The 12,957-nt window shown below is 33.5% G+C and overlaps 1 protein-coding gene across 1 annotated transcript in view; it reads left to right on the top strand.

Moving 5' to 3' along the window:
* The first annotated feature begins 386 nt into the window (after nt 1-386).
* The window catches only part of LOC114424050 (two-component response regulator ARR18-like), a 37,989-nt gene continuing 25,418 nt past the window's right edge, over nt 387-12,957 (top strand). The window contains exon 1 of the mRNA XM_028390918.1: nt 387-507. Coding sequence (XP_028246719.1) covers nt 387-507 — 121 coding nt within the window. The remainder of the gene's footprint in view (nt 508-12,957) is intronic.

Consider the following 12,957-nt stretch of genomic DNA (forward strand, 5'->3'; position numbering starts at 1 on the left):
TCCGACCCACCATGCGTAAGGTTTTTGGGGCTGTGTGGCCTGCTAGAGCGTGGAGGCTAATTTGGGCCTGAGGTGGGTCGGGTGGATTTTGGGTAAGTGGTGAGTTAAGTTAGGTTTTAGGTTGGGTCGAGTCATCAACATTAGGTAAAAGAGGGGCTATATTAGGGCTTGTGGGATTGTCACTGTGGTCCTCAGGGGTAAGGCATTTGAGGAGAATGGGTGGGGGCTTGGCTAGTGAAGGTAAAAGGGGTAGAGTGGGTTTAGGTGTAGGAACGAGAGCAGGTAATGGTGGAGGAAAATTGGTGGGCGAGGGCGAGGTTGCATGCGAGATTCAAAGAGTTTTTTCTCCTGAAGGCATGCAAGCTCGGCGGCATGCACAAGAGTGAATGGTTGCATATCCTGGACTTCCCGGTGAATCTCTAGGTCGAGCTCGGAGACGAAACAGCTCAGGAGAAAGGAGGGTGGGAATCCGACGATTCTATTGGCTAAAGCTTCAAATTGATGGAGGTAATCTTTTGTTGAACCCTGCTGTGTGAGTTTGCACAAAAGACCAGTAGGGTCTTCATATGGTGAATGGGAAAAACGAGTTTCAATGGCTTGAAGAAAGCTAGACCAGGTGGTTAATTGATGGTTCCTCATCATCCACTGGAACCATGTCAAGGCCGGTCCTTCCATATAGAAGGAGGCAATAGTAAGTCTGTCAGATTCTGGGGTTGAGTGGTATTCAAAGAACTGAGTATTTTTAATACCCAGCCCGAAGGGTCTGAACCATCAAATCTAGGGACATCCAACTTCATTCGAGGAGGGTTATTGATGGTTATGTTTGGTGTAGGTGTGACTGAGGACGAAGATGGGGTGTGGGTGTGATGGACTTTGTTTTCGAGGTTCTCGATATGAAGGATCAAGGCATCAAGCTTTTCATTGGTATTGATGTGGTTTCAGGCTAGTTTGGCCATTGCTTCCTCTAGGCGCTCTAGGTTTGATTTAGAACACATGGATTCAGCCTTGAGAGTCAATGAAAGCACCAAGTTGTTGTAGACTACAGAGCTAACCTAGGATTTATGGCCTAGGACCTCCAGAGTAGAGAAGAAGGTAAGGATAAAGCTATTTTTTTATTGCCTCTATTAGAATTACATAGCCTCATATATATAGATATTCCAGTGCACATTCTAGATTCATATTCTAATAGAATTTGGCATTATATGCCTTGGAGGAAAATAAACATTGCGCTAATCATGGAGACAACCTCTAATGGCACAGAAGAATTCCTAGATTCTGCTTCTAGAAGAGTATTGTCAGCTCAGCGTCATTTGGTTGCATAATCCTCAAGGTACCATGGTTTACTAATTGCCCTTTTTGTCCTTCTGTGTTCTTTTTCTTCTTTTGCTTTTGTCTCAAGCTTTGTTGCATCATGCTCTGTGTTTTCATTCATAACACATTGGCTCTCAAAGCAACAATCACATGGCTTCAGAATCTGAATATTGAGCATGTTGTGATTGAGACAATTGAGATAATCAATGTGTGAACAACCTCTATGGCAGTAGGCCATACTTCTCTGAATTTGGTATTATATTGTTCAATGTAGACACCTTTTATAAGCACTTCCTCACGTTAAAGTGTGCTTTATTCCTAGGAAAGAAAATCTAATCGCCCTAGTTAATAGTTTATCTAGGGTGGCTATTTCCCATGTTGGCCTTTGCTTCTTTGATACTATCCCACATTGTATTGAGGAACAAGTTGGTGTTGAAATAATGAGACATTTTTCATTTAAAAAAATGTTGATAGAGAAGAAAAAGGTAGAAAGAGAAACAAAGTTAATAAATATGAGTTATGATGAAAAAAAAAGATGAATTTCAAGAAGTATTTAAGATGAAAATATATTAAATTCAACAAACTTAAAAATTTAATTTTTGTAAAAAAAACTTGAAAATTTAACAGTACAATTAAATGCGTTATAACTCCAATTCCAAAGGATTGATGCAATTGTAAAGACTTATTATATTCACATGTATAAGAACGATCAATTTAATTAGTAGGAGAATCTGTATTTGATTCTCATCGTATGTAAAATTTTCTTGGACCAATGATAGTTATGAATCTCCACAAAATTAATCTTTGATGCGATAGATTAAAGGACACTCGTAATCCGCGATCCAGACAAAAAAGTATGTTAACTCTTGACAAATACTAAAATAAAAATTCACGTGACAAGATGTTTGAGTTTGTTTAGTAAAAATGTGAGATAATTTCTTTTATATAATATAAATATAGTCTTTTACATTAACTTTAATTATTAATATTTTTTTACTTATACTTAATAAATATTTTTAATAATTCTTTAGAAAATTTTAATAAACTGATTATTTCTCTTTTGAAAAGTAACTGCTTGTTTGTTGGGAAAATTACATAACAAAATGATCATGTGTTTTTGTTTGTTTTGTAAATCAATTTTGCTCTAGTTAAAATTGGTTAGGGTGGAAATGAAGGTCCGTTTTAATTGAGAACACTTTTATGTTTTGTTTCATTTTTTTTAAAAAAAAATTCATTTCCTTTTTTTGCTGAGATCATTTTCATTTCCATTTGTTTTATAATTTAGAAAACATGTTTATTGTTTTTTTTTTGTTTCTTAAATCCAGCGCATTGCTTCCTTTTTTGTGAACTTCTATTAGAAGAATCATATGATCTTCTAGAGGTTGTCGAACAACAAAGAAAAAAGTCTCATTCCATGTTTACTTTAAGTTGTGGTGGCTTTAGCTAACAAACTTTGCAATAATGCAATTTATATGTTGCAGGAAATAAGGAGATTTGATTGAGAAAGATCATTAAATCAATTGTTCATGATTGCTTTCCAGATTCCGTTGTGTTTGTTTAATCAATCATTATGGATTCAGGTATTCTTAAAACTCTTCTCGATAACTAATGTAATGTGTTCCTAGTTGTTATTGATATTTTATATGAATCCCTTAAAATTCCAACAAGTGATATCATATCCACCATTATTATTAGATTATTGGGAATTAAAGTTGTTTGGTTTGTATTATACTTATGTTGCTTTGTTACGTGAACCCTAATTTTGTTTTGGGATTTTATTTGGGATAAATATATGCCAATTGTTTGGGCAACCCGTAACCCATAACTTGTATGTTTTATTTTTCTCCTTGATCCAGAGTTTCCAGACTTCAAACTTTTTCTTCCACTCATATGTGACACCTATAAACTTTTTAGTGCACTTTTTTTTTTACACTTTTTTGTCTTTATGTTTGGATTCAAGTCACACGAGGTGTTAAATAATTAATATTTCATAACTATGGTTTTCTAACGTGGGACCAAATCAAAGTTGAAGGTGAAGTGAAGTTTCTTTGGTCTCTGGTCTTTAGGGTGCACTGCACAAACATGAATTTGTACTAAAGAAATTTTTTTATTTATACAATATCTTTTAAAGATTTATTTTAGGAATTAATACATGATTTAATTATCTTTTTTAATTCATTTCATGAATGTGTGATAGTGTTATCTACGGATGTGATATTTACTTGTTGTATTTTCAGTATGAATCAATGATAACATTAAATATAATTTAAGGATATGATATTTTCTTATCGTAATTAATGTTTTATATTTTTGTTACCATGATTGGGTGTAAATTTAGCAGTAACGTATCCTTTTTTTTTTTTGCATATCTAGTTTTTTTTAATTAAATTAATCGGCACAATATATTGTCAAAGTAATCCTTATTGTGAAAATTGATTTGATTAAAATTAGATAGATATTAGTATGAAATTATTTATGCGAATTGTGTTCAGCCCAAAGAAAGATGCAATTTGGCCAAATAATATTGTACATGTGATGATAAATGTGTGATAATTATAAGGTATTTTCATGTGAACAATAGTTGGTCCAAAAAAGACTATTATTTGACAGAATTTATTGTCAATTTTTTATCATTGTGTTGAGAGTACCAATTACAAATTAATTTCTCTCTCCAAAGACTAGGAATTAATGTTGTGCTAGTATATTGTGATGGGTCTATTCTGCAAAAATGTTTACACGTCTTGTTATATATATCTTACATGACTTGTTTTTTTTTATCATGTTATTAATAATGGGACAAATTTTAAGGTCTGGAAAATTGTTCTTGGCAGTATCGATTTGGATTTGGCACCGAGAATGGAACTACCCACTTCCACTTTGGAAACCTCTAACGAGGCAAAAATTGAGAAATGAGACTGTGTATTATGATCATAAAGGCTTTATTTGAGAAGCGTTCCGGGGTTCTATTTCTGAAGGTGAAAATGCAAAGAAATTTCTTGAGGAAATTGAACAATATTTTATCAAAAATGAGAAGGCGGAGATGAGTAACCTTTTGGCTAAACTCATCTCCATGAAGTATAAGGACAAAAGTAATATAATGGAGTACATAATGGAAATGTCTAACTTGGCATCAAAACTGAATGTACCTAAACTAGAGCTTGGTGAAGACCTGTTCGTGCATTTAGTTTTGATCTCACTTCTGGGAAATTCAAAGTGAGCTATAACACTCAGAAGGACAAATGGTCCCTTAACGAGCTTATATTTCATTGTGTGCAAAAGGAAGAGAGGTTGTAAGAAGACAGATATGAAAGTGCTCATTTAAGATTTCAAAATAAGAAAACAAAGAAAATTAAGGGTGTTGTAGAAGGGTCTTCTCAACAAAAAAAAAAATAAAAGAAAGATGAAGGATTTACTTGCTACTTCTACAAGAAGCCTGGACACATGAAGAAAGAGTTTCCAAGGTACGTTGCATGGTGTGTAAAGAAAGGTAAGTCTTCTGTGTTCTTGTTTGTTCTGAAGTTAATTTGGCTTTTATACGTAAAGATACTTGGTGGGTGGATTCTGACGCGGCCACTCACATTAGTATAACCATGAAAGGTTGCCTGTGGAGTCGACTGTCGACTGTCAAGTGATGATGAAAGATCCATATTTGAGGGCGACGAAGAAGGGTTGCGGTGGAAGCTATAAGAACTTTTATATTATAGTTGAAAATTGGATTTTATTTGGATTTATTTGATACTTTTGTGGTACCATCTTCTAGAGAGAATTTGATTTCAATTTCTAATTTGAACAAATTTGATTTTTCTTGTCCATTTGGAAATAATAAAGTTAGTAGTCTCTACCAAAATTCAAATTTGATTGGTTCTGGTTCTTTAAGTAATAATCTATACATGTTAGATGTTATTTGTTCCTATGATGAAATATTGCAAACAAAGTCACATCGTACAAAATGAAAATTAAATGAGAATTCAACCACCTTATGGCACAAACCCTTAGGTCATATCTCCAAACAGAGAATTCAGAGACTTGTGTCGGATGAAATTCTTGAACCTTTAGATTTATGATACTTTGAAGTCTGGGTTGAATGCATAAAGGGAAAATGAACCAACACGAGGGAATTAGGTACCGAAATAGCTAAAGACATCTTGGAAGTAGTGCATACGGATATTTGTGGTCCTTTTCCAACACCTTATTGGAATGGACAACAATATTTTATCTCGTTCATAGATAACTACTCTAGATACAGTTACCTATAGTTGATACATGAGAAGTTCCAACCCCTAGATGTTTTTAAGAGTTTCAAGGCTAAAGTTGAACTTCAACTTGGAAAGAAAATTAAGGTTGTCAAATCTAACCGTGGTGGTGAGCACTATGGTAGATATGATGGATCGGGAGAACAATGTCCAAGACCTTTTGCGCTTTTTCTCAAATAATGTGGAATTGTTCTGTAATACACTATGTCAGGCAAACCTAGCATGAATGGTGTAGCAGAACAACGAAATCGAACTCTTAAGGATATGGCAAGAAGTATGGTTAGTCATTCTTCTTTGCCAGAGTTGCATTGGGAAAAAGCCTTGAGGACCACAACTTACATCCTTAATAGGGTGCTAAGTAAAGCAGTTAACCAAACCCCTTATGAACTTTGGATTGGCAAAAGGCCAAGCATTAAACACTTGCTTATTTGGGGTTGTTCGGCTAAGGCATGACCTTATAGGCCGCATGAAAGAAAGCTGGATTCAAGAACAATAAGCTGCTATTTTGTTGGCTATGCTGAACGCTCTTAGGGCTATAAGTTTTATGCTCCCACTTTAAGATCCTTTTTTTGAAACGGGAAATGCGAGATTTCTTGAGGAAGTTGAGTTTGGGAAGGAAGAGAGCATAATGAATGTTTTCTTTGAGAAAGAACCTATTATTGACATTGCTCAAGTCCTTATACCTATTACTGTTCAAGAGTAATAGAAAACAATGTTTAAATTATTTCTGACGACATTGTTCAAGAACAAGACAACAATGAGGTTCTCCCTCAAATACCTATACAACAACCTCAAGAAGTGCCATTAAGGAGATTTGTTAGAGAGAGGAGAAGTTCAATCCCAAATGATTATATTATCTTTCTCCAAGAACATGAGGATGACATTGGTTTAATAGAGGATGATCCAATCAACTTCTGCCATGCTATGCGTAGTTCTAACTCTCAAAATTGGATCGATGCCATGAAGGATGAGATGAAATCTATTCAAGACAATGACATTTGGAATCTTGTTGAATTGCCTAAAGGTATGAAACCTATTGGTTGTAAATGGATATTTAAAACCAAAAGGGATTCAAAGGGCAATGTCAAGAGATACAAGGCTCGTCTAGTTGCTAAAGGTTTTACTCAAGAAGAAGCCATTGACTATAAAGAAACCTTTTCTCCAGTATCTTCAAAGGATTCTTTTAGAACAATAATGGCACTGATAGCTCATTATGATTTAGAGCTACATTAGATGGATGTTAAGACTGCATTTCTAAATGGTGATATTGAACAAATGATTTATATGGTGCAACCAGAAAACTTTGTATTAGGTGACTCAAAGTCTATGGTTTGCAAACTAAATAAATCCATCTATGGTCTGAAACATGCTTCCTGTCAATGGTATTACAAGTTCCATCAAGTCATTACCTAGTATGGTTTTGAGGCAAATGTAGTTGATGATTGTGTATATCACAAGTTTAGTGGGAATAAATACTTATTCTTGGTATTATATGTCAATGATATCCTGCTTGCTAGCAGTGATATATGCTTCTTACAAGAGACAAAAAAATTTCTGGCGAAATTTTTTGAAATGAAATATCTTTGTGAAGCCTCTTTTGTGTTAGGTATTAAGATACTAAGAGATCACTCTCAAGGAATCCTAAGGTTGTCACAAGAGAGTTATATCGATAAGGTCCTAGATAAATTTGCATGAGAGATAGTAAACCAAGAGATACCTTAAATGCCAAAGGAGACAAATTTAGTCTCAAACAATGCCCTAATAATGACCTTGAAAAAAAAGAGATGCAAAAGACTCCTTATGTGTCAACAGCAGAAAGTCAAATGTATGCTTAAGTTTTCACTCGTCCTGATATAGCATTTGTGGTAGGAGTCCTGGGTAGATATTTGAGTAATCCTAGAATGCAGCATTGGAAAGCAGCAAAATGTGTGATGCGTTACTTGAAGAGAACAAAAAGATACATGCTTACTTATAAGGAGTATGAGAATTTGGAGATCATTGGGTACTCAGACTCTGATTTTGCTGGATGTTAAGACAGCAAACGCTCCACATCTGGATACATATTTATGTTGGCTGGAGGAGCTATCTCTTGGAAGTTTGATAAACAGACCCTTGTAGCTTCTTCAACTATGGTCGTAGAGTTCATTACTTGTTTTGAGGCATCCAACCATGGGATATGGCTGAGAAATTTTGTCACTGCTTTGCATGTGGTCGATGGAATTGAAAGACCAGTAAGGATTTATTGTGATAATGAATCAGCAGTTCAATACTCCAACAACAATAAGAGTACAACCAAGTCAAAATTCATTGACATCAAGTTTCTGGTTGTTAAGGAAAGAGTTCAAAATAGACAGATTTTCATAAAACACATAGGGACTAATTCCATGCTAGTTGACCCACTTACTAAAGGTTTGGTACCTATAGTTTTTCATGAGCACACTGTTCATATAGGTGTAATTCCTAATAGTACCTTAGTTTAGTGGGAGTCACATTTGAGTTCTATATCCTATGTTTTTCATATATTTGTATTGTTTGGATTTTCTACAGAAATAAAGTTGAAGTTTATCATTTCATTCTAAGCTTGTTTTGTTTGCAATATTTATGTTATGCTTGGATTGATCTCTATATAGAATAAAGTTTGAACTAGTTGGAAATGAACATGAATAAGATGACATTACATGTTATTTTCATGTCACTTATCCATATTTGATCTATGTCATCAAGTATAAGTGACAATGATGATCATTGTGGCTTAGTCACGTTAGATTGTGATGAAAACCACAGTGATTCTTGTTATATAAGATGGACCAGATTGTTTAAAGGAAGTCTAAAAGTAAATAGCATATGATTGTATGCCTAAATACTTTTGTAGTATAAATGGCTAAAGTTAATATGAAGCCCAAGTGAGAGATTGTTAGGAATTTTATAATTCCTAATTAATTAATTAATGTGGGTTACATATTATATTATAACATTTATATTAGTTATTTACATTTTTTTATGGGCTCAATATAAGTGATCTAATTTGGTAATCCTATTAGACTATCAACAGAAAATTGATATGAGCTTAATGAGTGAAAACCAATTTGGTCCATGAGGGGATAATGGGAACCCTAATAGGTTTAAAACATGAGGCACATTTATGGTCCCTAAGATACCTAATCAAAAACAATTTTCTCATCTCTCCATCTGAAGAGAAAACGAAGGTCCCACAAGGAATAAGGAGATTTGGTTGAGGAAGGTCATTAAACCAATTGTTCGTGATTATTCTCCAGATTCCGCTACGTTTGTTTGGTCAATCATTATGGATCTAGATATTTCTAAAACTCTTGTTGATAATGTACCGTGTTCCTGGTGGTTATTGGTATTTTATAAGGATCTCCTAAAATTTCAATATGAAGACATTATTTTATTCAAAATAGACCAACTTGGACAAAAATTAATTGAATATCAAAGAAAAACTCCAAATATCTTAGTTACACCAAAAACATACAAAAATAGATTGAAAACATAGAATTAATATTTTTAGCATTGAAATGCATTGCAAGTGTAGAAATGATGTGAATTGTAGAGGCAAATGTACGTAGGTTGATTCAAAAGTCAAATTTAAAGGATTAGAAGAAGAAGAAAAAAAGAGGTAGAATATAATGAAAAAAAATTCAAAGATAGAATATTATATAATTTCATGGAGAATATATATATATATATATATATATATATACACACACACACACACACACACACACACTAAGAATATAAAATTGTGTCATTTATATATAAATGGTGGTTTAAAATTGTAAAAAGAAAATCAATTTTGACTTATTTTTTAGAACATTGTTTAAAAAATATTATACAAAATCCAATTAAATATATTTTTACTACACCTTTCTATTTTTATAAAAATGAAAACAAAAAAATTCAAAATAAATGGACCCGAAAATTTGCACTACTTGTTTGATTTATAAATTCCTCACAATGTCACTATTATTAGTGCAAGAACACTCTATCTCTCTCTCACGCACATTCACAGTAGAAAGTTTAGAGAAGAATACAGAAGAAGTAAAAGTAGAAAACAATTATTAATCACACACACTCCACAAGTATACACATAAATTTTATACAATTGGCTCAAGTTCAACTAACTCTAACTAAACAGTTGGGCTGTAGCAAACCTACTAACTATAGAAAAACTAAATTACTCACAACACACCTCTTAATTCAAATTTTCTCAAAGACATAACACCCAATTTGTCTCTCAAGTTGTGAAATCTAATAACCTTTAATTGTTCGGTAAATATATATGTGATCTGACCTTCAATATTGCAGTATTCCAGCTCCAAATTCCCCTTGTTTACTTGATCCCTCAAGAAATGAAATTAAGTCTCAATGTGCTTACTTCTTCCAAGAACAATTGGATACTTTACCAAATTAATTGTGGATTTGTTGTCAATCCTCATCTTTAAAGGCAGGGCTACTTTCAGTTTCCAATATAGTTAAACATGTTCCAAAACAAGTGAGGAAGAAGTGGTCCATTTTCATTTTTCTATCATCTAGCTACTTTAAAGGAAGAGCTATTTCAATAGAGTTTCCAACCATGCAGCTTGGCATGCTCTAAATGATGCAACTATATATTCAACTTCACAGGAGGATAAAGCAACTACATCATATTTCTTTGAACTCCATGAGATTGATCCATTTTCATGAATGAAAACGTATCCACCTATACTCTTTCGATTATCTTTATCTTCACACCAATCAGAATCAATATAACGCACAATCTCCACACCTTCACACTGCAACTCATTCGGAAATAACAAGCCAAAGTCAAGTGTTCCTTTGATATATCTCAATATTCTTTTTCTAGCTGCTTGATGAGATGTACTTAGCTTCTCTGTAAACTTGCTTATCAAGCCAACTCCATAGACCAAATCTGGTCTGGTATTACATAGATATCTTAGTGATCCAACTAGTTACCTATACTGTGTTGAGTTCACAAGATCTTCATCTCCTTCTTTATGCCTTGTACCAATTTCAATAGGAGTTGATGTTGGATTACAATCTAACATGTTGAATCTCTTCAGATATTTGTTGCATACTTTTCTTGTGCATGAAAATTCCTTTATTTGTTGGAATGAATTCCATTCCCCATAAGTAGGTAAGCTCCCCTAAATTAGACATTTCAAATTCAGCCATCATACACCCTTTGAACTTATTGATCTCTCTTTCATTGCTTCTAGTAATTAACAAGTCATCCACATACAAGCACACTAAGAACATATCATAAGGTTTTGATGCTCGAGTATCGACTCCATATTGCACTTGTGCACTTTATAAAACCTTTTTGCATTAGAAAGAGATCAATTCTCTTATTCCATGCATTAGGAGCCTTCTTAAAACCATACAAAGCTTTCTTAGGTATACACACATTTTCATCTTCTCCATTTACTTAAAAACTAGGTGGTTGGTTTACATAGACCTCTTCATCCAATGACCTATTTAGGAAGGCAGATTTGACGTCTAATTGGCGGAGAGACAACCCTTTGAAGCTAGAAATTGATGTTACTAACCGAATTGCCTCTAAACTAGCTACTAGTGCAAATTCCCTCCTTTTGTAGAAATCCATTTGCTACTAACCTTGCTTTGTACTTAGCCATAGTTCCATCAGGCATCCTCTTAATCTTATAAACCCATTTTACTGCAATAGGTCATTAAAACAATGGAACTAGTTGCTAAGTGTGATTCCTATCAATTGAATTCAACTTCTTTTTCATAATAGTCATCCACTTTTCATCTTTAATTGCCTCCTCAAGGGTCATAGGTTATACTTTTATGAACAACTGATATAGGTGCAACCAGCCTAGCTAATGATCCTTTACATGGGATTGGAGGTCCTATGACAAGGTTCAAGACTAAGAGGATGAATCAAGCATTGCAAGACCTGATTTCAAGAACCAAAGCTTAGATACCAAATGATAAGAGAATGTTAGAGATAGGGGGAGCAACATGGAGACTTAGCCTTGAAGCTTGAAGACGTTTTGTCTTTTTCATGCCCAACTCTCTTAAGTGACATATGTATTGATTGTTGTATTATGTGTTGCATCTTAGTCTCTATCTTTTCATATGAGCATCATGCATCATCTTGTAGGAGTAAGAAGAAAGGTTCCGAAGTTAGAAAATATCTTATGTGTTTAAAACTCTTTGTTTTAATCGATTACATGCTAATCATAATCAATTACACAAGTGTTTATAGCTTGCAAAAAAGTTTCTTGTATCGGTTTAATCGATCACAAGGTAATCATAATCGATTAAATAGTTCAAATGAGACAATGATTGATTTTTCAAGAGTCTTTGCTTTAATTGATTACTAGGTGATATAATTGATTACTTCTCTCCTAAAAGTGTTTCAAAAGTGATCAAGAACACTTCAATCGATTACATCAAGAATCTAATCAATTACATTGTTCTTGAATGTTTTCCAAGTTTTGGAAAGAACACTTCAATCGATTGAAATGATAATATAATCGATTACTTCTTCGAAATAATCGATTACATTGTATATTTAATTGATTACAAGAGGTTATAACTGTTTTATCTATAAATAGCCACCTTATGTTCCCACTTTAAGTGGTTAAAAAAAATGTGTGAAACTATATGAACTGAAGTAAGTGATAAGAAGAGAAGAAAAAAATGCTTAGATACAATGTTTCTTAACTTCTAATATTTGATTATGAAAGATCATATTATGAAAAGTGAGTTGTGCATTTCTCTTGAGTTCAAGAAGGCACTCATTCATTCAAGCAAGGATCTTGCATATGATTAATCAGGTTGTGTATTTCTTTGACTCTACTTTTCCTGTGGTTTACACATTGTTAGTTTGTGTATGAATTTTTGAAGGCATGCTAGAATAAGTTTTCTAGTTTGGGCTAAGGATAGATTTCTCTTAGGCTCTTATCCACAGAGGACCCTAGGGTTGGACACCTTAGTCTTCTTTTTCAGGGTAGGAACTGAGATTGCTTGTAAAAATTCTTTATGCATAATGAAAATATAATTAGGGTTGGATTAGATAACTGGATTAGCTTCTCTAGAGATAGAGAATGAACCAGTATAAAAATTGGTGTACATCTTCTATTGGTATTATCTTTCTTTCTCATTCTGGTCTTGATCAATTTAATGAAGGCTAAAGATAATTTTTTTTGAAGAAAGACCTTTAATGAAGGTTTTTGTGTAAAGGGTGATTGATTAAATATTGTTTTATCAAAAGTTTGTGTTACGATCCTTGGAACAGAAGTTTTTTTGAACTCTGGTTTTTTAAAAAGGTCTATATTGATTTAGAAACCAATTCACCTCCCCTTTTGGTTTGTGAGCTCCATCATCTTTTCCAGAGAACACTTAG

Source organism: Glycine soja, chromosome 8, assembly GCF_004193775.1.
Source record: "Glycine soja cultivar W05 chromosome 8, ASM419377v2, whole genome shotgun sequence".
In the NCBI taxonomy this organism is placed as follows: Eukaryota; Viridiplantae; Streptophyta; class Magnoliopsida; order Fabales; family Fabaceae; genus Glycine; species Glycine soja.